Source organism: Cupressus sempervirens, chromosome 11, assembly GCF_028749045.1.
Source record: "Cupressus sempervirens isolate cs-2001-9-10 chromosome 11, ASM2874904v1, whole genome shotgun sequence".
NCBI classification, from domain to species: domain Eukaryota; kingdom Viridiplantae; phylum Streptophyta; class Pinopsida; order Cupressales; family Cupressaceae; genus Cupressus; species Cupressus sempervirens.
The window spans coordinates 700,916,798-700,941,736 of record NC_143128.1 but is presented as its reverse complement, the minus strand read 5'-3'; the positions used below and the strand labels follow the sequence as shown (position 1 = coordinate 700,941,736).

General features: G+C 37.1%; 1 protein-coding gene across 3 annotated transcripts in view; it reads left to right on the top strand.

Annotated features, from left to right (window-relative positions):
• Window positions 1–22,365, top strand: part of LOC149531618 (uncharacterized) — an 83,864-nt gene extending 61,499 nt beyond the window's left edge. For 2 of the 3 annotated variants that reach the window (XM_089810596.1, XM_089810597.1), the window contains 6 exons: window positions 12,294–12,377; window positions 12,495–12,534; window positions 21,241–21,309; window positions 21,464–21,538; window positions 21,712–21,746; window positions 21,827–22,365. In XM_089810596.1, the coding sequence (XP_089666722.1) occupies window positions 12,294–12,377; window positions 12,495–12,534; window positions 21,241–21,309; window positions 21,464–21,538; window positions 21,712–21,746; window positions 21,827–21,962 (439 nt within the window). In that variant the 3' untranslated portion in view covers window positions 21,963–22,365. Of the gene's footprint in view, window positions 1–12,293; window positions 12,378–12,494; window positions 12,557–21,205; window positions 21,310–21,463; window positions 21,539–21,711; window positions 21,747–21,826 lie in introns of all 3 variants that reach the window. The other variant, XM_089810595.1, reaches the window with a different exon arrangement.
• The last annotated feature ends 2,574 nt before the right edge of the window (window positions 22,366–24,939 follow it).

The window sequence follows — 24,939 nt, the reverse complement described above, 5'->3', positions numbered from 1 at the left end:
AGCTAGTCAGGTTGGGTAGTTAGGTGGTGAGGAAATGCGTCGGTTGGTTTCCAACTAACCAATTGATCTATAAATATTTGGAACATTGGTAATGCACTCATGTTGGTTTTTGGTATTAATAAAGAAATCATTTCCTTGCCTACTGGTATTGTGGTATGTTCTATGTTTTACTTCATATGTATTGATTGGATTACTATCAATATTTGTGATATATCCATTCTACATTTTTGGCGTCATTGCCTAAGTGCGAACTTGGAGGTTGACAGGATGGAGTAATGGGAAGGCTCTTTGTACCGCTCATCCAAGTAACAAATAGTGACGGGGAAGAGGAGGAAATAACCAGGGAAGATTAGTTGACACGTGATCTAGTGACGGCCTAGGAAGTTGTGGTTGATCAGTACTTACAAAGGGAAGCCCATGAGTGAACGGTCCTTGAGAGTACGATACGCAATGAACTTGCGGTGCCACTAGCAGTGTACGATCTCCTGGGAGAGATCCCTCGCCTGTTAGCACGAAATTTCTTACGAGTGGAAGAGGAAAGAGCAAAGACACAAAGGGAAAGGAGGAGAGAACAAGTACTACAACAATTTGCGGAAAGGAGGACAAGGGAGCACGAAGAATGTGAAAATTCCAAAAAGGGAAACAAACATTAAAACGATTCATGCCCCTAATTCCTAATATATATCCCAGGCGGGCACAGGGAGAAGATACTAAGGAAGAAGTCGCCTTGACGATACTATGTCTCCAACCGCAGTAGGAGAGACGTCGTAACTGGAAAGGAGGACAAGGGGATTTTACAAGAATCCAAGAAGGATTGATCGAGAATACAATTAGCAAATCTGGTCATCTTTGACACACCAACAAGGAAGTTGGAATATAAAAACCCAGATACATTGGGAGGAAGAGACTTCCAACAGGAGCAAAGTCAAGAAGAGGGGGATTCTTTCCGCAGTTCCTCCTCGAGAACGAACTTCCAACCGGGAGGGAGTGTTTCATCGGGAGGGAGTGTTTCATCGGGAGAGAGTGTTCCATTCGGAAGTGTTCCATCGAGAGGCGTTCCATGAGGAAGTGTTTCATCAAGAGGCGTTCCATCAGGAAGTGTTCCATCGGGAGATGTTCACATAATGGCAATAGATAAACAAAAATTACCAAGGTTTACAGGGGATGGCTCGGAGGGCCCTGCTCGCCATTGTAAAACATGTATAATGATATGGCAAGCCAATGGACAAAATGATGTGACAGAATGGCTAAAAGCCTTTCCGGCCACATTAAGGGGTATTGCCATTGATTGGTATATGGTCTTGGAGGTAGGAAAGAAAAATAGATGGAATAACATCCGCACAACCTTCGAGGAAGAATTCAGACTCCTGAGAGATGATGATGAAATAGTAATGGAGATCTATAACACAAGACAAGGGAAGAGTGAATCTGTCAAGGCCTATACCAGAAGAATGAAAGAGCTGATAGGAAATCTAGATAACAAGCCAGCAGATGGACTTAAAAACCGATGGTTCATCGAAGGATTAACACCATCTCTCAGGAGAAAGATGAAGATAGTCCAACCATCTACTTTTGCAGATGCATGTACTCGTGCCCTGGACATAGAGAGCGAGAGTAAAACCTCCAAGGCAAGAAGGTATGGAAGTTCAAGTGAAAGCTCAGAGGAGAGCGAAGAAGAATCTAAAACCATTCAAGCCTTGAGGAAAGACTTGAGGCGGTTGATGAAGGAGGTGGCAGGGAGCAAGGAAGAAAAGAAAGAAGGGAGAGAACTTTGGTGTATGGAGTGTGAAAAAGAAGGCCATACTAATGGAGCATGCCCGAAGAAAGCATTTTGTTAGATCTGCCAAGTACTGGGGCATGAAATTAAAGATTGCCCCTATAATTTGAAAATGAGGAGCACCCACGTATTCTTGACCCAAGGGGGGCAATCCACACCTCCTTCCAGTCCGCCGAAGAACACAAATACAGAAGCCTCCCAGGGGGATATAGAAACAACAGGAGAGGAAGCAACAATAATAGTAATAATAATAGCAACAACAACACACCATGGTGGCCACTCCAGTATGATTCTAAGGGGAGGCCAATGATTCAATATAGGAGATGTAATGAATGGGGATACATTGCCCAGATTGTCAAAGCGGAGGAAAAAATGGAGGGATGCTCTGTAAATGTTGTGGGCCAGGCAACCATGAGGATGCAACTTGCCCAAGACAAAAGGGAGTAAATATGCTAGACATTGATGATCTAGAAGGCGCCAAGATGTAGGCCACAAAATTAACCTATCCGGATGCTACTACAGAAACCAAAATATTTCAGGAAACAAATAAACACATTCAAGATAGCATGAGAGAGGAAGGAAAGGTAAAATTGAAGAAACCTGCTTCAAATAGAGGTGTAACGAATATTGTGCGGCAAGTCCTAGAAACTGCTATCCCAGTGAAAATAGGTGATCTATTAGAAACACTACCCCAATTGTAGGTAGCGCTAACACAGGGGGTAACCCCAAAGAAAGAAAAGGAGGGAGAAGTAGACATAGAAGACAAAAGGAGGGAGAAGTACACATCGAAGACAATACATTATTCGTGATAGGGATGGGGAGAACACCTGTCGTAGTAGAGATGGAGATACTAGGGTGTAAAATCTCAAATACTATTGTGGATGGAGGTTCCAATGTAAATGTCTTATTAGAGGAAGCATGGAAGGAAATAGGGAAACCTACACTCTGGCCTCTGACATTTCAACTAGTGGGAGCAGACCAACATGGAATCAAGAGTATAGGGACAATAATGGGACAAAAAGTCATAGTTGGTACGCAACAATTCCTTATTGATTTTGTGGTTATTAGTCTAGAGAAGAAAGGATACGATGCTCTATTAGGGAGGGGACGGCTGGTTGCAACAAAAGCTACCCATAACTGGAGGCAAAATACTCTATCGATTGAGTCGGAAGGAAGAAAGTACATCATAGACCTCAAGAACCAATCAGTAAGTCAAGACTTGGCTTCCGACTCCGAAGAAGAAGACTATGGAAGAATAGAACCAAATGAGGTAGGAATACTGAGATTTTGGGAATGCTTAGAAGACAGCACAAGTTCCCTTAATGGATTATTTCATTGGCAGATGGGAGAGTATGAAGTTTTTCATACAGAATGTAATATGCTAGAGGTACAAGAATCTGAATCGAAGGAACAATACCCCGAAGAATACACAGAGTATAAGGAAGGAATGGCAACACTCAGCAAGACACCTGCACACATTTTTGAATTGAAGGTGGAATACGAAGAGGCCAAGCTCCAAACTTTGAACCTCGGAGACGGAGATCAATCCAAGGAAATATGGATAGGAGATAATTGGGACCCAATATTGAAATGCAGCAGCTTTCTTGGAGTATAAGAACTTTTTGCTTGGACGTACAAAGACTTGAAGGGAGTACCTCCAGAACTGTGTGTCCATCGGATCCCATTGGTACCCGGAGCAAGACCAGTTCGGAAAATACCTTATAGAATGAATAAAACTATGTAGAAAGGGTCGGGAAAGAGATCACAAAGATGTTAGAAGCAGGGATAATATTCTAAGTGCAAACGAGTGAATGGGTATCTCCTATAGTCATATCACTCAAGAAGGATGGTGCTCAAATTCGGATGTGTAGATTTCAGATGTTTGAATGTGGTAACAATAAAAGGCCCATTTCCCATTCCGTGTACAAATAGTATTTTGGAGGAGGTAGCTAGTCATGAGATATATTCTTTCATGGATGGATTTTCAGGATATATTTAGATTAACATTGCGGAAGAAGATAAGCTAAAAACTAAATTTGTTGTTGAAGGCGAGGTATATGCCTATATTAGGATGCCCTTTGGTCTATGCAATGCACCAGCCACATTCTAGAGGATAATACTACATATCTTTGATGGAATGTCTGTGGGAAATTTCAAACCATTCCTAGATGACTAGTCGGTTTACAGTAGACAAGAGCAACACCTCAAATTTCTGCGAGAATGCATGGAGAAATGTCGAAGAGCAAGATTAGCTCTCAATTTGAAAAAATGCAGGTTCATGGTTCCCCATGGGAGACTGCTTGGCCAAATTGTGTGCAAAGAAGGATTGAAGACAGATCTTCATAAGATCAAGGTGATTTTGGAAATGGAAGTACCATCCAATGTAACAGGTATGAAGTCATTTTTGGGTCATGTAGGATAGTATAGAAGATTTATAAAAGGGTTTGCCAAAGTATCAATGCCATTAGAAAGATTAACCAGGAAAGGCGAGCGGTCTGAGTGGAAGGAAGAGCTGTAAGAGGCCTTCCAAGAACTGAAGAGAAGATTAGTCGAGGCCCTTATTCTCATATATCCCGACTGGGACAAAGAATTTCGAGTCCATGTGGACGCTTCCAATTATGCAATAGGTGCCACTTTGGCACAAACAGGGAAGGAAGGGCTGGAACATCCTGTGTATTTTGTAAGTAGGCTCCTATCGAAAGCAGAGCGTAACTACAGTACCACGGAGAGGGAAGCATTGGGTATGGTGTATGCAGTGTAGAAATTCAGACATTACTTACTAGGTACACCCTTTACATTTTTTGTTGGCCACCAAGCACTAATGTATTTAGTGAATAAACTGGTGATCCAAGGGAGAGTAAGTAGATGGCTAATTCTATTGCAAGAATTTACATTTAAAATTATAGTAAGGCTGGGAAAATTTCATGTGATTGCTAATCAGTTGTCTAGGATTAAGTCAAAGGAAGCTTTAGGTAATGGGGTGTGTGAGGATTTTCCAGATGCACACCTATTTCAAATTGTAGTATTACCTCAATGGTACAAAAAAATTGGACACTACTTATCAACAACAACCTTTCCCAAGGAAATGCCTATAGCAGAAAGGAGAAAAATTGCCTTAAAAAGTAGCACATTTCAACTAATTGAAGGGTTATTAGACAAAATGGGACCGGACGGAATATTGAGGAGATGTGTAATGGAAGAAGAAATTCCAGGGGTCCTGAGCGAGGCCCATGAAGGACTAGCGAGAGGTCATATGGGACCAGATGGTATGGAAGAAAGGTACTTTTGGGAGGACTATGGTGGCCGACATTGTTCACAGATGCGAGGGAATGGGTATTGAGTTGTGACACTTGTCAAAGAGCAGGAAGGCCACTCAAAAGAGACATCATGTCATTATTTCCATCCAAACCACAAGAATTATTTTAACGATGGGGACTAGATTTTGTGGGACCCTTACCGATAAGCAAAAGCCATTGGTGTAAGTACATAGTGGTGGCAACAAAGTACTTAACGAAATGGGCTGAAGTACGGGCTCTTCCAGACAATACTGCTCTTGGCATGGCCAAATTTTTGTATGAGCAAATGGTCACCATATTCGGGATTCCACTCTAGCTAACAAGTGACCGAGGAGTACATTTCATCAATCATACCATCAGGATGATGACAAGCGAGTATAAATTTTTTCATTCTTTATCTAGTCCTTATTATCCAAGAGCAAATGGCTAAGTAGAGGCTACGAACAAAGTAATAGTGGCAATCCTATATAAAACTTGTGGAGTTGAAGGGCAGGATTAGGAAGAGCGACTCCCAGTAGCAATCTGGGCATACAGAACTACACATAAGGCTATTACTAGACATAACCCCTTTTACCTCATGTATGGATAGGAGGCCATGGTGCCAATGGAACATGTAGTACCAAGCTTACGGGTGGCAGTCAAAAATAGGTTGGGGGATGAAGAGAGCCTCAAGGAGCGACTATGTACTTTACTCAAACTGGATGAAAGAAGGACATTTGCTCAATGGAGTACTGAGGTAGCCTAGCAAAGACGAAAATTTTGGCATGACAAACATTTAAAGAAAATGGATTTTAAACAAGGACAACTGGTACTAAGATACAATGGGAAAAATGAAATAAAACTAGGAAAGATTAAAGTCCAATGGCTAGGACCATTTAAAATATCCAAGATAAAGAGAATGGAGCAATAAAGTTATCTACTCTGGATAACAAACCTATTGGAGACCTAGTAAATGGGTCTAAGTTAAAGGTGTATGAAAGACGGAATAAAGTGGCAAGTAGCTATTTTATAAATATAAAAGAGGAAAAAGGACAAAAAGCAAAAAGAGAAAAAACCAAACTAAGTCCTTATAAAAAGAGGGAGTCACAAAACATTAACCAAAACATTTCTTGGAGAAAAAGAGAAGGAAGTGAGAGACAGGAAATTGCAGAGATAGCCGTACCTGCTGTACGAAAAGGAAGGGCAGCTGTAGAAGGAAGGGTGGTCGTACAGACAATACAGAAGCGTACCAAAGAAATCTGTTCGACAGTAGGACATCATCAAAGCAATTCTGTACGGGAGCAAGATAGAGTACAACATCACCAAATTAATTCCGTACGGGAACCTGAGAGAGTACGACAACACCAAGTCACATCCGTATGGAACTCAGGCAAAGTATGACATTTTAAAAATTAATTTGAACATGAACATGAACAAAGTACGATATTTTCCTGCTCTTCTTGCGTATGGCTAGTAAATGATGTACCACTTTCATTATCGTCCATACAGGTCCCATCCACGTCCGTACGGTATTTCTTCACAACCGTACGACAGCAAAGGCAACAATTTTCATCTATATAGGCACTCGTGCAACAAGGAGACATAAGGAATAATTCCGTTCGGTGGGGGATCATAAGGAGTAATTCCGTACAACATGTAGAGGTAGCCGTATGGCAGCAGTCTTCAGGAGTATGGCGAACAAAGGTACGGCAGCAGTCTGCAGGAGGATGGCGGACAGAGGTACTGCAGCAGTCTGCAGGAGTACGATAGATAGAGGTATGGCAAAACCAGGCATTCCTAGTAGAACACGTGGAAGTTCGTTGCAAGCAATCACTTCGGGAGGACGGTTGGTACAGGTGGCATATACATTCAGTTCAAAAGATCTGGGAACTAACAAAACGACACACAATGGTGAAACTAAGCATTGGAAATCTGAGCAAGGGAAACATAATCGACTCCAAAAAGAAATTTTCAGCAAAGGAGATGAGGAAGATGCCAAAGAGTAAAGGGAAAGTGACACAGAAAATCACCATTACTGCTGAAAATATTACATTTGAAAGTGTGATGGGAAGCGAGTGTAGGACTTGGTGGGGAAAAGCAGTAACAGACATCCTCTGAAGAAAGCATTAGGTTCAACAGAGGTAGATAAAATCATTTTCATGCCCATTTTTGAATTAAAAGAGTTCGAGTCTATATATGGAATTCAATCACGAGGTATGAGAAATTAGTTCATAAGTCTGTAGTACAACATTTCTAGCAACAAGTGACAGCTTCTTATGTTACAGAAGAAATAAGTAGGGTTTTCGAAATTCCTAACAGAGGGCAAGAAGTAGAAAAAATTCCTATGACAGTCGAAACAAGAAAAATGGTTGAAATTATTTTGTCAGAAATATCTTACAAGTCTGGAATGGGAAGGAATCTTGAAGAACAGTCGAGGTCTGAAGAAAATTTTCATAGCAAATGATGAATGGCGTTGTGTGGTAGATTTGGTTAAAAGCAAGCTCACTGTGGGCAACCGCACTTTTGACATTGCTTTGTGGATGTTACCTATAGTAGAGGGATTGTATAAAGGACAGGTATATAACTAGGCTAAATTTTTTTCGGATAGACTGCAAGAATTCATGGAGCTAAAACATAAAGCCTTTTATATGCCTCATTATACAGTGGCTTTGTTTTTGGAGGTGGTACGCACACAGGTGAACAACGAACATCGGGGAACACTGGTACCGGCTAGTAGAGGGGGACCATATAAACCAGCTATGACCTACTGGTTCCATTTGGATACCTTGGATGTAGGATCTCATAATGGAGGTGAACCCAAGAAAAAGAGGATGATACAAGTTTAGAAGAAGGCAGCGATATGGATTCATCCTCCTCCAACTCACAGGAGGCAGAGATTCGTCTAAGTCATCTCCAGGGGACTCCGCAGGCAGTAACATTTTTACCACCTACAGAGGGACAACTTCCAGCAGGGGTAGTAGAACCTCTTTACCAGAAATCATCTAGTGATCCCAACATAATTGAGGTAGTAGATACTTCCACGCCAAATCAAGCAGGAGCAGGTGGAAGGCAACAAATCCCGACATGGGGGGCTTCCAGAGTATCAGTTCCGAAGATGGCACCACTTATCTTTCTGGAACAGCCCTCCCGTACTAAAGTTATAGACTTGAGGTGCCAAACAAAGTGTGCTCATAAAGTGAGGTTACAAACACCTCTAGGTCCAGAAGTAGTCCATTCGGTTGCTCTGGTGGTACAGCCAGTAGGAGCAGAAAAAACTAGGAACATTCACACCCAGGGTAGCATGGCGCCACTAGCCGATGCGGATGTGAATGGTACTGTCCTAGAGGAAGTAGATAGGTTACTCGAAGAGGAAGGCATGGTGTCTTCACCCATAGAGACAGCTACTGAGAAGCAAGTTGAGATACAAAGTTGGCGTGGGGAACCACCAAACACAGCCTCTTTTGCAGCCAAGGTCGAACTATTCCTCACCGAGCTTCATGCCATGGAGCATTCTACTAGGAGGATTGTGCAGCAAGCTAGGGCTCAGAAGTTGGAGACCATCATTACTGCAGCGAAGGCGTTGGCCGCCTTTATGTAGACTGATTGCCACACAAATTGGGAACTACTAGAACAAGGGGGCTATTCAAAGGAGGACATGGCTACCACATGGACGGGCAACTCTATCATTTCCGTGGGACATGAACAATTGCCTCTCCTAGAAGCACTGACAGCAATGGAGGTTGTCTTTCGGGGAACCTTTTTGAAACTTCAAAAGGAGAAAAACCTAGCTAAAGTTTGGGAGCTAGAAAGAAAGAGTCTTCAACAGCAGTGGGCAGCGAAGAAAGTTGCTATGCTGGAAGCTTGAACAAAGAAAAAGCTGAATTGGAGAGAAAGGTTGCTGCGGCAGAGGCTAAAAAGCTGGATGCACTATGGGTATTACAGGGCATTCAGACAAAGCAGAAGATAGCGGCACAAGACCTGTAAAGGCTAAGGGGAACTCCGAGCACAGGGATGTTCTCCCATCCTTCTTGAAATTAAACTTGTTTTTGTTTCATGTTGTATAGTCGTCTGGAAGATGACTTCTTTTTTTGGGGGGGATAGATGTAGTTGGAATAAAGTCCTTGTTATGTTTAGTACTTGTTAAAGCTAGTTGGGTTGGGTAGTTAGGTGGTGAGGAAATGTGTCGGTTGGTTTCCAACTATCTGATTCATCTATAAATATTTGGAACATTGGTAATGTACTCATGTTGGTTTTTGGTATTAATAAATAAATCATTTCCTTGCCTACTGGTATTGTGGTATGTTCTATGTTTTACTTCATATGTATTAATTGGATTACTCTGTGGGATTAGCATACATCGGTATTTGTGATATATCCATTCTACAGACATCATGATCCATTGAATCTAGAACTTCAAAGCTTTCAAGAACATCAAACTTGTTGCTGAAATTTTCCTTGGTGGATGCCTTACCCTCTCTGTTTTTAGACTTTTCCTTTGATCTTGATTTCACAAGAACGAATCCATCTGATCCTGGCATCTCCTTGCCTTATCTTTTTCTTTTAGATTTGTTGCCATCTCCACAAGAGGGGTCTTGTTGGAAGAAGGCCCCAACGAATGACAATTCCTTCCATACAACATTTGTTTTTGAAAAATGCAAAAGTAGGTTTTGATGGGGGCCCCAAACCCAGTTCGATTAGATTTTGAGGGGGATCTGGAACCCCACTAAGACAAGATGCTGCAATATAGAAAGAAGTTAGAGATTAAAAGCCTAAAGCCAGCCCAGTTCCAGCAAACAGACAACTGAGAAAAACAACAAAGAACTGGCTGCCCAAAAGGCCAGTGCCTTACATCTTAGAACAGATCTCAAAAGCAAAGATATCCAAAGGAATTCAAAGGCTCACCAAGCCACAATAACTGGGTGTTGACATGGCTTCCAAAACCATATCTGAGCTTTCAATGGAATCATCAAAAGCAACACACATAGTTGAATAAAATAGGGAAACATTCATTTCTTTAGTTCTTGAAAAGCTTACTCCAGAATCACCAACATCCATCTCCACCTCAATTGAAGATAGCTCCAGCTCAATAGGAGTAGTCAGAAAAAGACAGGGAAGCAATGAGTTCACTTCCAAAGGACAAAGGATTCTGAAATGAGGGGAAAAATGAGGTGGTCTATTGCAAGAGGTTATAAATAAAAGAGCATTGGCCATGACTGTGACACCAATCATGAGCATCATTTTTGTATGTCTTGAAGAGTGTAAACATCACAAGTCCTTGAAGATATGAAGTGACCAAACTCACTCAAGACAACACTTTGTAAAGCTACATCTAGGAATGTTCTTGTAAATGTTGCCTTGTAGCCAACAACAGCTCGTCATCTCTTGATAGAGGGCCACACCACCCTTACCCACTCACAATCAAGAAAGCAACAATATAGAGACCAAGAAAAAAAATGCTTCACAAATAATTTTATTATACTTGAAAAATCCTTACAACACCCACAAGATGATATGACTTCTTCAACATAAGCGAAATCCTAAATAAGAGTCTTCACACCAAGAGCTTCACCAATAACTTCTACTTGAAGAGCTAAACCTTTAGAGTTTTCACACCTTTAAGTCTTCACGCCTTCTAGCTTCTACTTCTCAAACTTCCACTTGAGCTTTCACCTTCTTCTCAAGCTTCTACTCCTCAAGCTTCTCCTTGAGCTTGATTAGAAATGCTCATATGCATTGCTTAAATAGGCACTTACCACCCCATGCATGGCTTATCCACAACCTTCTACAATTCCTCCTACACAATATCCACAACCTTTTAAAACTTCCATAACCTTCTAGAATTACAACTAAGCACCACCATGTGGCCCAATTAGAAAATTACATTTCCTTTATGGATCACAACAAATATTAAATGCAAGATTTAAGAAACTTTCCACAAGCTTCTAAGATGCCACCTACACACCTCGATTAATGTAATGACAACTATTTTTTATTTTTTATTTTTTTTTCTATTTATGCCACCTATGCACCTCGAAAATAAAAATCCTCTTTTCCTTTCTTTTCTCCTTTTTTATTTTTTATTATTTCTCCTCTAATTTTTGTCACTTTTTCTCTCCTCCAAATTATTATTATTATTATTTTTTTTTTTTTTAAATTTATATATATATAAATTTTTCCATGAAAGATGCTCCTGCATCATCTCTATAGGGTCCCAAACTCCTTGGCAATGAAAATATCTCTTCACTACAATATTTTGGGGACAAAACAAATGCTAGGAGATGTAAGGGCATGGTCATTTTTTTCCAATGGTCAACAATGATCCCTTTCTTTTCTTAAAAAATGTTTTTATTGGGTCATGCTCCTTGGCTTTCATTATGGTCCTTATTCTTTAGGAGTGGCATCCCTGCCATCTTAAATTTTAATCAAACATGTGCATTTTTATCAACACAGCTAATCATGCAGTGAAAAAACATATAAGAATCATTCCACCAAATCAAGCATCCAGTAAAACCAAGCTGGTTATCGATCCTGATCAACTTTCTCTGCTTATAAGACAAGTTAATTTCACAACTCTCCTTTAGTAGCACCATTGATTACCATATAAGATAGGATTCCATCCTGCATATGAGGTTCACAGATACAAGACAAGCTGCCCGAAAATAGTTCCTGTAAAAACATTGTATCCAGTGCTAAAATGTGCTCCTCCAATTGCCTTAACTATTAAATTGCCTCACCACTTGACTGGCTTCTGATGAATCGATTTGGAAGGAACTTTGATTAAGAATATTGCATATGAATGTGGCAAATTTTGGTCCTTGCATGTCATTTCCAAAAAGATTAATTTGCTATATTTCCAGCATATCAAAATATCTGTTTATGATAGTCATGACGTGACTATCTTACATGTAGCAGCTATGGACTTGTCAACATTATTATTAAGATATTGACAGAAGTTTCAAATTAGACACTCATAAGAATTCAGGTTGACTTAATCTGTACTCAAAATAGACTATCTGCATGCTGAGATTAAGTTTGCAATTTTAATTTCCACCATGCAGGAAAAAATGCTGAGATTCTCACATAGTATGATGTAATCAATATCTGAACCCTGAAAGATAGTTGATTATATTGTGCAGCACAAATTTCTTTTCTACATTTCATCATTAGTGCTTTATGACAAAATGCCAAAATATAGGTATCACTGGAGTGAACTTTTTGTATTGCCTATTCCTGGATGACAGGTATTGTTGCGCACCAACGGTAAGGGACTTCGAAATATATCATCCTAATGCAACCTTTGAAGACTTCTATATGCTTGCCTATGGGTAAATCTCATTTCCAATTATACAAAATGTTGAGCATAAGCTATGAATTTGAATTTTGAGATCAGATTTGAATCCTCTGTATTGTATTCTGATATTTCAAGTATGCTGGTTTTGCAGACTAAAGGAGATCAAGTCAGTTTTCTACTCTGTTCCAAAGGTTCCATCTGATCATCCCCATAGTTACAGTTTTTATCCTTATTATTGCGATCCTTGCTTTGTTAATTTCTGTAAATTAGATTTTTAGAACAAAAACTTTATTTGAACTTCATTTGTTACTTTCTTGATGAAAAATCAATATTTACTTGATAAGTTCCATTATTTCATACTTTGAAATAACTCAACTGCACCAAGTTGAAGTGGCAAGGCCCTTGTTATTTCTCAGTAATTGTCATGTGCTGTACATTGCAGCCCAATTTTTAATGTGTATGGGGATACTTTTAGTTTAAGGTCGATTATCTAGCAAGGATAGGTGAATGCTGCACTAAATGCTTAATCTTATTTCCTGCAATTGTTTAATGAGATATAATTTATAAATGGTTCAGCCAGAACCCTGGCCAACCCTGGACCAGGTATGGATCCCAGTTCAGTTACAGCCACGTCAAACCAAAGAGAACACACCTGACAATAATTACATCCATTAGATATAATTTACTAAATTCTATTTCACATCTGAGGGAGTTGCAACTTTCATCTAATGCCTTTCGACCATTCATTAAACTTAATTTAATTTTAGTTATGGTTATGTTTAATTTCATTCTTTTATATTTAGAATTTAGAATTTTATTTTTTATTCCTTTACATTTTAATTTTATTATTATTGTTCATAATTAAATCCTATTTCAAAAATGGAACATTACAGTGAAGTCCCATGATTGATAGAGAAGCCAATCCACACATGCAGTAGGTCATTCGCACACAAACATCAGGATATAGAATTTATAATGAATGATAAAACTGGTGGGAAGCCTTCTATTTTATGCCTATTTCTAATGGCATCCAGGGGCGCTCATCATACTTGGACATTCTATGCCAACACCACAGTAAATCAAGTTTCTTAGCCATAAATTATAACATCCCCCTAAAGTGCCACTTGGAGGACTGATGAGATGGTAGCATTTACTTTCCATAACTTGCTGTTAACTTACCCCACCATCCCTGAAACAAAAATCATGGAAGGTGCCATCGACCCATTAAACTTTTCTACTAACACCCTCTAGAGAGGAGCCATTATAAAACCAAGGTGACATTACCTCACATTCTTCTTAATAACAGCTCTTCCAGTCCCAAATACAGTTACGAACAAATTTTTTAAAGCCAACCATAATTCCAACACATGCTTATCACCAAATTTTCTTTGTTATAGAATATGCTAAATATGCTCATTCCCAATTGTACATCCCAATACGGATAACTCACTTATGCCAATAGGGCAGGTTTCATATAACTCATAAAAAGTCTGCTAACTTTTGGTTAAGATACTACCTATGATTGTGACATCCTCAATCCCACCTCCAAAAGACACTCTTTTACACACAGCTGTCTGATAGTAATAATATTTGTTTTTGGTTTCAAATATTAAAGTCTAGAAGATGGTCAAGCCCATAATGCTAATGATTTATTCAAAACGACTGACCAAATCAATCTTTGTATTCTTATTAGCAATATTTTGGACAGTCATTTTTAATGTTACATAGGAATCTGTCCACATTCCAATGATAATAATAAGTTATGACAGCCCTATTATGAAGAAATTGGTAAAATACTTGTTTGATGTTAATAGAGACCGAGAGGTCAATATATACAAAAGAATAAAATGATGTTTCCTTGGGAAACAATCGTAAATAATAGAAACATTCTATTCTAGTTAAAAGAAAACTAAAGAGAGCTAACAAATAACTACAGACTAACTAATATTAGAAACATTATAATATTTACAATAGATTACAAATAGATAACCATTAACTAATAATATAATCTTATCTATTATCATAATACCCTCCTTTAATGGTTAATCTATTCAGAGCATGAAGCTGTCAAAAAGCGTAAAAAGCAGATTCTGTTTGCTTAGAGTGCTCCGCATTGTTCGCTATGTGCTGCAAACTAAATTGCTCAAATTAGGACCAGCTTGAGTAGGTCAAATTGTAATACCCAAAACCACCTTATCATTGTCGTGATATTCAAAGATGGTTAGCATCTATTGTTTCCATGTGCCATAATTGTGACCGTTGAACTTTTGATTTCCCTCGACCAAAATATTAGTCAGAGATGCCATAGCACGATTTTTTCAATGAAAAAGCATGGAAATTTGTGAAGGCACATACTTCAAGACAAAAAATAGAAGACCCAGAAAAAATGAAGAGGTACCTAGAAGAGAGCTGGAAAAACCAAGAAGGAATTTGTTGGATTTTGGATTTGCTAGCTCAAAAATTGAGGAACAAATATTGAGGCACCCAAGAAAAACGGATGACAACCTTGTTGGGCTCTCGAAAAGTCCAACAAGAATCTGTAAAAAACATTTAGATCGAGTACAAAAATTTAGGTCTTTGAACAAAAATGCCCCTGGCTGCCAAAAAGCTTCAAAATAACTTAGAAAAATGGCAGATTTGCATAGAAAAATTGTAGAATCTAGGCACGAATAACCAACATAGGTTTGTAAAAAACCTAGGCGCCTCCAAATAGGCAAAAAACAACCACTTTAAAAAAGAAGGAAAAAACGGGCCACAAAACATACGTGCAATTTTCAGAGAAATTTGGACACGAGTGGTAGAAAAATTTGGGCATGAGTTGCAAAGAAGTGATGCCCAAAAGATCACGTGAACAACAGCGAACACCTCTTGGTTTTCAGAGGATTCAATCGCAATAGTTGTAGATAGAAAGGTGTGAGGTTGCAAACCGGAAAAAATTGTAGGAGTTACAGACAAAATGGCACAAATTTTTGGCAGAAAACCCTAGTTTAATCAGAGGTTTTGGAAGCAAATATGCATGAAATTAATTTTGAAAATAAAAAGTAGATAATTTCAACTAAGAAATTTGATGCAGGAGCATCTTGCATCCAAAATAAAGGGGAGACATGTTGAATTTAATAATAATAAAAAAAAAAATCTGGAAGAGAGAGAAAGTGACGAAAATTAGAGGAGAAATAATAAAAAAATAAAAAGGAGAAAAGAAAGGAAAAGAGGATTTTTATTTTCGAGGTGCATAGGTGGCATAAATAGAAAAATAAGAAAAATAGTTGTCATTACATTAATCGAGGTGTGTAGGTGGCATCTTAGAAGCTTGTGGAAATTTTCTTAAATCTTGCATTTAATATTTGTTGTGATCCATAAAGGAAATGTAATTTTCTAATTGGGCCACATGGTGGTGCTTAGTTGTAATTCTAGAAGGTTATGGAAGTTTTAGAAGATTGTGGATATTGTGTAGGTGGAATTCTAGAAGGTTGTGGATAAGTCATGCATTGGGTGGTAAGTGCCTATTTAAGCAAGGCATATGAGCATTTCTAATCAAGCTTGAGAAGTAGAAGCTAGAAGGTGTGAAAGCTCTAAAGGTGTAGTTCTTAAAGTAGAAATTCTCGGTGAAGCTCTTGGTGTGAAGACTCTTATTTGGGATTTCTTTTATGTTGAAGAATTTGTAAACTTCTTTTTGAAGAAGTCATATCTATGATATCATCTTGTGGGTGTTGTAAGGATCTTCAAGTATAATAAAATTGCTTGTGAAGCATTTTTTTATTTCTCTTGGTCTCCATATTGTTGCACTCTTGATTGCGAGTGTGTAAGGGTGGTGTGGCCCTCTATCAAGTGGTATCAGAGCGGGAGTTCCTGAGTCTACAAGCAAATCGCCAAAGTGTGAGGCAGTTTGTACCAAGACCTTGGTTGGGTGAAGTTTATCAGAGCGGGAGTTCCTGAGTGTGTGGACAGATCGCCGAACGTGAGGCAGTTTACACCAGGATTTGCAAAGAAGGTTGATCTTGTGGCTGATTGATCTTTTAGATTGGTGGATTTGTTTAGGGTTTGCTAAATTTTTGGAAGATGCCTCCAAGAAGATTGGACCCTAAGGAAAATGATGACCTTAGTGAAGCTATGGAAGAAAGAATCTTAGAGAAGATAAGAGCAGAGGTCAAATCAGAGATTGCATTGATGAAGAGTGACATGACTACTGAAATTGTGAGTGCTTTGGGAGGTGTACCTAGGCATGTGGGTACTGAAGACAGATATGATGAAGTTGCCGAAGACTTTGAAGCTGCTAGTGAGGATAGAAGTGATCATGAGGAGAGACCTATTGACATTAGGGCTAGTCAGTTTGCTCGACCTGGATCTCAGTTGAAGCTGAAGCATAAGATGGAGGTTTCTAATTTTTCAAGTACTTTGAATCCTGAAGACCTGATTGATTGGATTGGTGAATTAGAGGACTACTTTGAGCTTGAGGGTATTGAAGATCCATTGAGAGTAAGGTTGGCACAAACTAAGTTGAAGGGACATGCTGCTCTTTGGTGGAAGGAACTGCAAAGAGATAGAGAAGAGGAAGGTGAAATGAAGATCACTAGATGGAAATTGATGGTGACTAAGTTAAAGGCAAAGTTCATTCCTGCTGATTATAAACTTGAATTGTTTAAGAGGTTGCAGAATCTGAAACAGAAGGATATGACTATGAAGGATGACACTGAGGAGTTCTACAAGTTGACTATTCGGTCTGGGCATAGAGAATTGTCAAAGGAGAAGGTAGCACGGTACATTAATGGTTTGAGATTCAATATTCAGGATGAGGTTGGTATGCTGAATATTTCCACAGTGGAGGATGCTTATCAGTATGCTTTGAGAGTAGAGGAGAGGCTAAAGAGGAAGAATCAAGGTAGTTCCTGAGGGAAGGAGAAGCAGGATAGTTCGGTACAAGCTAAACTAAAAGCAGAAGGTGAACCAAAACCTATGGAACAAAGAAGAAGGACAAGTGGAGGTGTATTCAATTGTTTCAAGTGTGGTCAAGAAGGGCATAGATCTTTTGAATATTCTATTGGTAGGACAACTACTATTGTGAATGAGGTTGAAGTTCAGGAAAATCAGCCTGAGGAAGGAGAAAGTTTGTTGGCTCGGCGAGTACTAATGGGGAAGAAGACATTGGATTCTTGTTAGAGGACTAGTTTGTTCAAAACTTGTTGTAAGTCTGGTGGGAAAGTTTGCAAGGTGATTATAGATGGTGGTAGTACTGATAACCTTGTTGCTGAGGAGATGGTTCAAAAACTTGGTTTGAAGAGATTGAGACATCCTTGTCCTTATAGGATTGGTTGGTTGCAAGGTGAGCATGCTTTGGAATTGAGAGAGCAATGTCTTGTTGATTTTTAGATTGGGCAGTATAAGGATCAAGTATTGTGTGATATTGTGGATATGAACAGTTGTCATGTGTTACTTGGTAGACCTTGGCAGTATGATTACAGGGCTATGCATGATTGTGTTAGGAATGTGTTTACTATTGAGAAAGGTGGTAGGAAGTTTTCCTTGATTCCTTTGTAGAATGAAGTGCTCGGTCGGAGAAACCTGAGTATTGGCAATCGAGTTGAGTTGGCAAATTTTGCGAAGATTGAAAATCAGCATGAGAAACAGATCTATAGAATACTTGTGGTGGATGTAAAGGAGAAGAAGAAAAACAAGGGAAAGAGTGTGCAAGTTGAAGATTTGGAGGACATATATGTGAAGAACCAGTTTGGGATTTATGTGTTGAATTTCGAAAGATGTTCTTCCAGCTATTAGAACATCTTTTCAGACCTAGGGAGTCTGATGCAGGAGCATCTTGCATCCAAAATAAAGGGGAGACATGTTGAATTTAAAAAAAAAAAAAAAAAAAAAAAAATCAAGAGGAGAGAGAAAGTGACGAAAATTAGAGGAGAAATGATAAAAAAATAAAAAGGAGAAAAGAAAGGAAAAGAGGATTTTTATTTTCGAGGTGCATAGGTGGCATAAATAGAAAAATAAGAAAAATAGTTGTCATTACATTAATCGAGGTGTTTAGGTGGCATCTTAGAAGCTTGTGGAAAGTTTCTTAAATCTTGCATTTAATATTTGTTGTGATCCATAAAAGAAATGTAATTTTCTAATTGGGCCACATGGTGGTGCTTAGTTGTAATTCTAGAAGGTTATGGAAGTTTTAGAAGATTGTGGATATTGTGTAGGTGGAATTCTAGAAGGTTGTGGATAAGTCATGCATTGGGTGGTAATTGCCTATTTAAGCAAGGCATATGAGCATTTCTAATCAAGCTTGAGAAGTAGAAGCTAGAAGGTGTGAAGACTTCAAGGTGTGAAAGCTCTTAAGGTGTAGCTCTTAAAGTAGAAATTCTCGGTGAAGCTCTTGGTGTGAAGACTCTTATTTGGGATTTCTCTTATGTTGAAGAATTTGTAAACTTCTTTTTGAAAAAGTCATATCTATGATATCATCTTGTGGGTGTTGTAAGGATCTTCAAGTATAATAAAATTGCTTGTGAAGCATTTTTTTATTTCTCTTGATCTCCATATTGTTGCACTCTTGATTGCGAGTGGGTAAGGATGGTGTGGCCTTCTATCAAAATTATAATTATTTTTGAATTTTTTTTTATAATTGGCTCTGATACTGCATTACAAAGTAATTGGTAAAATACTTGCTTGATATTAATAGAGATCAAGAGTTCAATATATACAAAAGAATAAAACAATGTTTCCTTAGCAAATGATCGTAAAGAATAGAAACATTCTATTTTAGCTAAAAGAAAGCTAAAGGAAGCTATAACGGATAATTATAGACTAACTAATATTAGAAACATTCTAATATTTACAATAAATTACAAATAGATAACAATTAACTAATAAATATAGCTTATCTATTATCGTAATAAGCCCACCCTCTTATTTATGAACTCTTCATTCACTAAGTATAATTAATGCTACTGCTCCCTTGCTCTTATTCCCTTTATCCTACTACAACTGTGCAGGAGGCTGCAATCTGGAGTTAATTTAGAATCCTTCTACCTTGATTAGTTTAGAATCCTTCTTCCTTGATTCTTCCTTTGTAAGAGAAAAAAAATACTTCCACAAAAGTTGTTCCTTTATCCTATAATAAGTAAAATCCTTTCAAATAAAGTAAGGATAATCTCTGAAAAGCGTAATGAAATGGCAGAACCAATGAAACAAAAGCATAAAACAAGAAATACCGATAAATTAAGCTTCAGCATTCATTTATTCCACTAGCTAAAATATATATCATTTTTTATTCACCTGCTGATCATTTTTTATATTCAATAGAAAGCTGTTGTTTCTGGGTGGATCCTCTTTTATTTTCCATAGGAATCTGACAGTTGTAATAGTAAACATGTATTCCCTGAATAGCTGGGGTTGCAATTTTTCAACCATTCACTAAACAAGGAATGTGTATGTGTCTCCAAATCATGTATAAGTTAATTACTAAGATCTATGACGAAGCAACCAAAATTTCACAAGAGCTTCTCAAATGCAATTCTCTTTTGAGGAGATGCTTATGTTGAATGTTGCCTAAATAGCAAAATAACATAACAATTGGACACAATCAGAGCTAAACTGCATGTCACCAAAAGAGTAGAAACTGTTTTTAAATGTAGACAATTTAGTAAGCATGGGCACAAACTAGTTAATTTTGGCCATTTAATGGTGTTAACCCTAATCAAATAGGTAAATGAGGAAAAAAGTGATGCATATTGAGAGGGAACTGATCTAACTCATAGTGCACATTTATCCTTGGACCCATACTCCCATAACTACCCCAGCCATTAGGGCCTCTATTAGGCCTTCCAAATCTCCTGCATGAAGAACTCAAATGACACATTTCAAAGGCTGACATAGGGTTTGGCCTGTATGCCTGTTATATACCAAATAAATGGGAACTTGCTTATGCCAAATGAGGCTTTGGATAACTTTTGCAGGTTAACAAGGTCTTTTAGGCAACTTTATTAATAGAGGAAATGCATTTCTACAAGAACATGCAGTTTAAAAAAATGAGCATCGACTCAGGAGGGCAGAATTAATAAAAGGTATTTGTCTTGCTGGAGTAAAGGAGTCTTTCTTGGCATCACCTAGTATGGTGTCATTAGTACCAGCATTGGATAATTACATACACCATTGACAATCCGGGGTATCTTGGTGAGTTGTCTCTACACGCTGATATACCTTTGCTATATGTTATCTTGTATGGCCTAATGCCATTTCCTTCTATAGTTATTCAGTTATTGGTTTTTTCCTATGTTAGTATATAGGATTGGGCTATTCTGAGGTCTTGTTAAAATATATTTTCTGGTTATCCTAATATATATAATTTCCTTTGTCTGTGCTTGTAATGCTTGCAATTTTTTTGATAGGCCTTTAACTCTCTATATAGTAGATATGTGCAGGGATGGAACACCTCAAAAGAACCCTACTATTATTAAAAAAATGAAAAGAAAAGGAATGTTGACTGATATCTTGAGACAGGTCTTTAATTCTCTATATAGTAGATCCGTATAGGGATTGAGCACCACAATAGAACACCAATATTATAAAAAAGTACTTATTTAAAAAGGAAAAGAATGCTGACTGATATCTTAGAGAAAGAATTGACCTTGGATAACAATTAAAATGAAGGGATGTATATAACACAATCATATTATATTAATCCTCCCTTCTTGGCATTCGTTAGTGTGGTCATGCAATTACTGATGAGATAAATTGAAGCTCAACTTTAGTGAATTTCATCTTTTATTCTTATGAATTATCCATAATATTTAAAAAATCAGTTCCTTGTTTTAAGCAGTAAACTCTGGCACCATAAATCCCTTAAAGTAAATGCAATGAAATTTTGTTTAGGGTGGATTTGTAATGCAATGAACGCGATGCTGCAGATTGTAAGCGAGGGAAAAATTGTTGAATATAGTGTGAAAGAAGATGAAACTTCCCCTGGCTGTGGAGAGGTAACCTTCTTAGAAAATGCATTGAGCACTGTTAGACATTTTTCTACAAAGGAAAATATACAAAATACTAAAACTGAACTTACATCACATTTTAGTTCTGTGAAGAAGCCCATGATATCTACCATGAACAAGTTATGACATTGTGTGATTCCAGATACTCATCGACAACAAGCAAATCTACAAGCTTCTTGGGCAAACCATTAATATGACAACTTTGATTGTGCTTCAGGTTTGAATACTGTACTACAAAATTTAAATGATTGCTGACAATTGAGGAAACTGAATTGTAACTCTCATATTTTATCCAAGTTGAAAAATAAAGGAAAGAAACCCGATAAATTACCATTCTTATGAAAATGTTGCACCCATTAAAAGATAATGATGACGGAAATCTCCATGCAGGTTGAAAATGGGAAGATCATCAAACACGAAGACCGGTAGTTATCTTGCTCCCTTTAATCCTTTAGCTTGAATGCTATTTGAGGGTGCTAAAATAGTGGGATTTCTGTGGTTGCAGGTGGGATGTGAGGCCATTTATGAATAGGCATACTATAAGTATACCATTGCTGGGACGAGTAGCAGAAGGGATACGACGGTGTTCATTGCTGATGGTACATGTGATGACGGGCTTTGGAAAGGATCCAACCCCGTGACACTTCTATCATTTTCTGGGATTGTTCTGTCTGCCTTTCGTTTCTGTGAACTTACCTCTTTGGGTAGGATGGAAAATTTATCAGTGGCCTTTGGTTGTACCATTGAATTTAAGCTGCTGCGTATATATATAATTGGTTTTCATTGCGATGTCTCTGTGGAGATATGGCATGTTGTATGTCTTGGCAGAGCAAAGAAACGCTGACGGCTGCATCAGTGTTAAAAAATTGTTGCAGGTACAAAATTTGTAAAATTCGTTTATTTTTAACATGGCGATTCTAGCAGGTTCAAATCTGCGAGCAGAATTACAAGCCCATTACAACTACCCTACTACTAATTCAATCAATACGTTAGAGAATGAAACAGAAAATAATAATTCATTATTCGAAAGCAAAGTTTGAGATTTTTCAAGTGTAAATGTTTTTAATTACAAATTTCTCCAAAATTTTGATAAGTCTTTTAAAAAAATCCAATTTATTGTTTATTAAACTTAATATTAAATGATTTTATTAAAAAAAAGTTTTTTTTAATGAATAGTGTTCTTTTCTATTAATAAAATATACTCAGATTACAATTCACAAAAAAGGGGCCGAGGGATCAATAAAAAGTTACAATATGGATCAATAAATCATTTTGTTCATTTAAATCATTTTGTATTATTCCGTGTTAAAGAAATGTTCTAATTAATTACCAACTTCTTTAGAATGCTTCAAATTGTTTGATTTTAGATGAATGTTTAATTGATTATTAAATCTCTTCATCAATGGCTACTTATGTCTAGGAAAATATTTTGATTGTCTAATGATCAATGAATTGGGGCATACTCAATATAATAAGCACAGCACCCTTCTCATGAACGAGACACTCAATTATCCACATTGAAAAATAATTTGTAGACTAATTATAGCTTGAGATCTACTTAATTATCCATAATATTTCTTCTTTCATGGATCGCTCGTCCACAAATGCACACATGAAAGTCCTTAGATTCATATTTTATTAGCTACCCACATGTTCAAATCCCCAAGCCTATGGATTAAGCAATACTAAACTATCTACAAACAATAAAATTGTCAAGCCTCCTTTTGCTAGATAAAAATAATAAAAAATAAAACATTGAATGCTTTTCATACATAATATTGTCTCTAAACAGGAAGATAACTCAATATGATAATCTTGTACCTTTAATATCTAATGCATTTGTTACACTTATGCACTTGATGTCATATTTGACATTCTTAACCCCAATTACATGTAGTGCGGTCAAATGACATGAATTTTTAAAAAAAAGTTATTAGGCACAATCAATAATAACCCATTTGGAAAATGTCCCTCAAAATTATAAGCAACATTATATATTAGCAATTGCACCTTTGAGGGGTACAATGGTTACATCAATAGTAAAATGTATAAAATGATGATATTGTGGTGTTGATATCAAAATAATTACCATAGTATTTTTCCTATATAGGAAAACACCTAGTAGAATAATGACTTTTATAGTTTTTCATATGTGCCAAATCATTACATTTTGGGGTTTGCATAAGGAATTTTGTCTAAGTAGTTTTGTTGCTTAAAGATATGTATGTTTTAGGTAAGAATCATCTCTTTTCCATATATTTCCATATAGGTTGTTTAACATTTTGAGGTATTTGTTGAAGGAGAAAGTTAGCCGAATATAAAGGCAATTTAATGATTTACCTCTATACATACTGCAAATGTTAGTCCTATCCTCTTTTTTGCAATTTTGGTGTTTATTTTTGTGGTTTAATTGAGCCCTTGAAATCTATGCATAGTAATAGCCCATAACATGATAAGTGGGAGTTGCCTCCAATTGTCTAATGTTACAAGTACTATTAGTACACTTTTTGGATCTTTCAGGTTCCATGGGGGTCCACTATAATTACGAATTCTTGTTACAACATGTAGTGAGACATCTGGTGGCTTACCATCTAACCTATAAACAATGTCAATAATCTCAAATAAACAAATGCACATATATAAATTTATACATATACATGTATAGACACACACATGCGCGCTAGTTTACATAAAGCACTTAATACATTTGGAATGCACACCCCACATTAGATAATCATAACACTATTTTTTCAATCATCACAAGAATTACATATCAATGTTCAAACTCTTTAAAGATGCCAAATGTTTGTTTTGTTCTTTAAAAATTAATTACAAACCTTTGAAGTCAAGTCGTTAGCAAATATTATTAAATTTTAAGATTACCCTACAAAAGTTTTCTTCATGAGTCCAAAAATATCATAGCAAGCTAACTCACTTGAAATTTCTCAAAACTTTTCTAAAACTAAATTTTCCTTTATGTTATTTTCTCAACATATACTTCACAAAAATACTTCTATATAATAATGAATACTCTAAAGTTTTTCCACAAATAAAATTGTTCTCCTTTCATATATATCCATAACATGCTAATCTTTCCCAATTATTGAACAACTTACAAATTATTTTTTCAAATATTAAGTTCACGTTTTTTACAATGGTTTATGGACACATGTAAAGGAGATTTGGCAACTCCTCTGACATGGAATTGCTAATAATCATGTCTAGGACATTATAATCTTAAAGAACATGAAAAAGAGGGACAATATTAATCAAACTTTTTAATCACTTCTTTAAATCTTCTTATTTTTAATTTTTTAAGCTTTTACTATTTTTTCCCTTACTAGTGCTTTTATTGTATAATTGATTGGGTATTTTTAATTTTGTGATGGTTTCATTATTTTGTTTTGATATTTTATGTGTTCTCATATTCTAATTTTTGTTTTTATATTTTTTTAAAGAATTCAAGGTTCTTTAAAAAAAATTTGACTAACAAATATAGTCACTTTATTGTTTTTAGTATAGTTGACAAATTGTCAAAATATATGAATTTCATCATCTTCATTATTTGTACTAATGAGGTTAGGTCCTAGTCCAATTGGCCAAAGCTTCTTGTAGCGA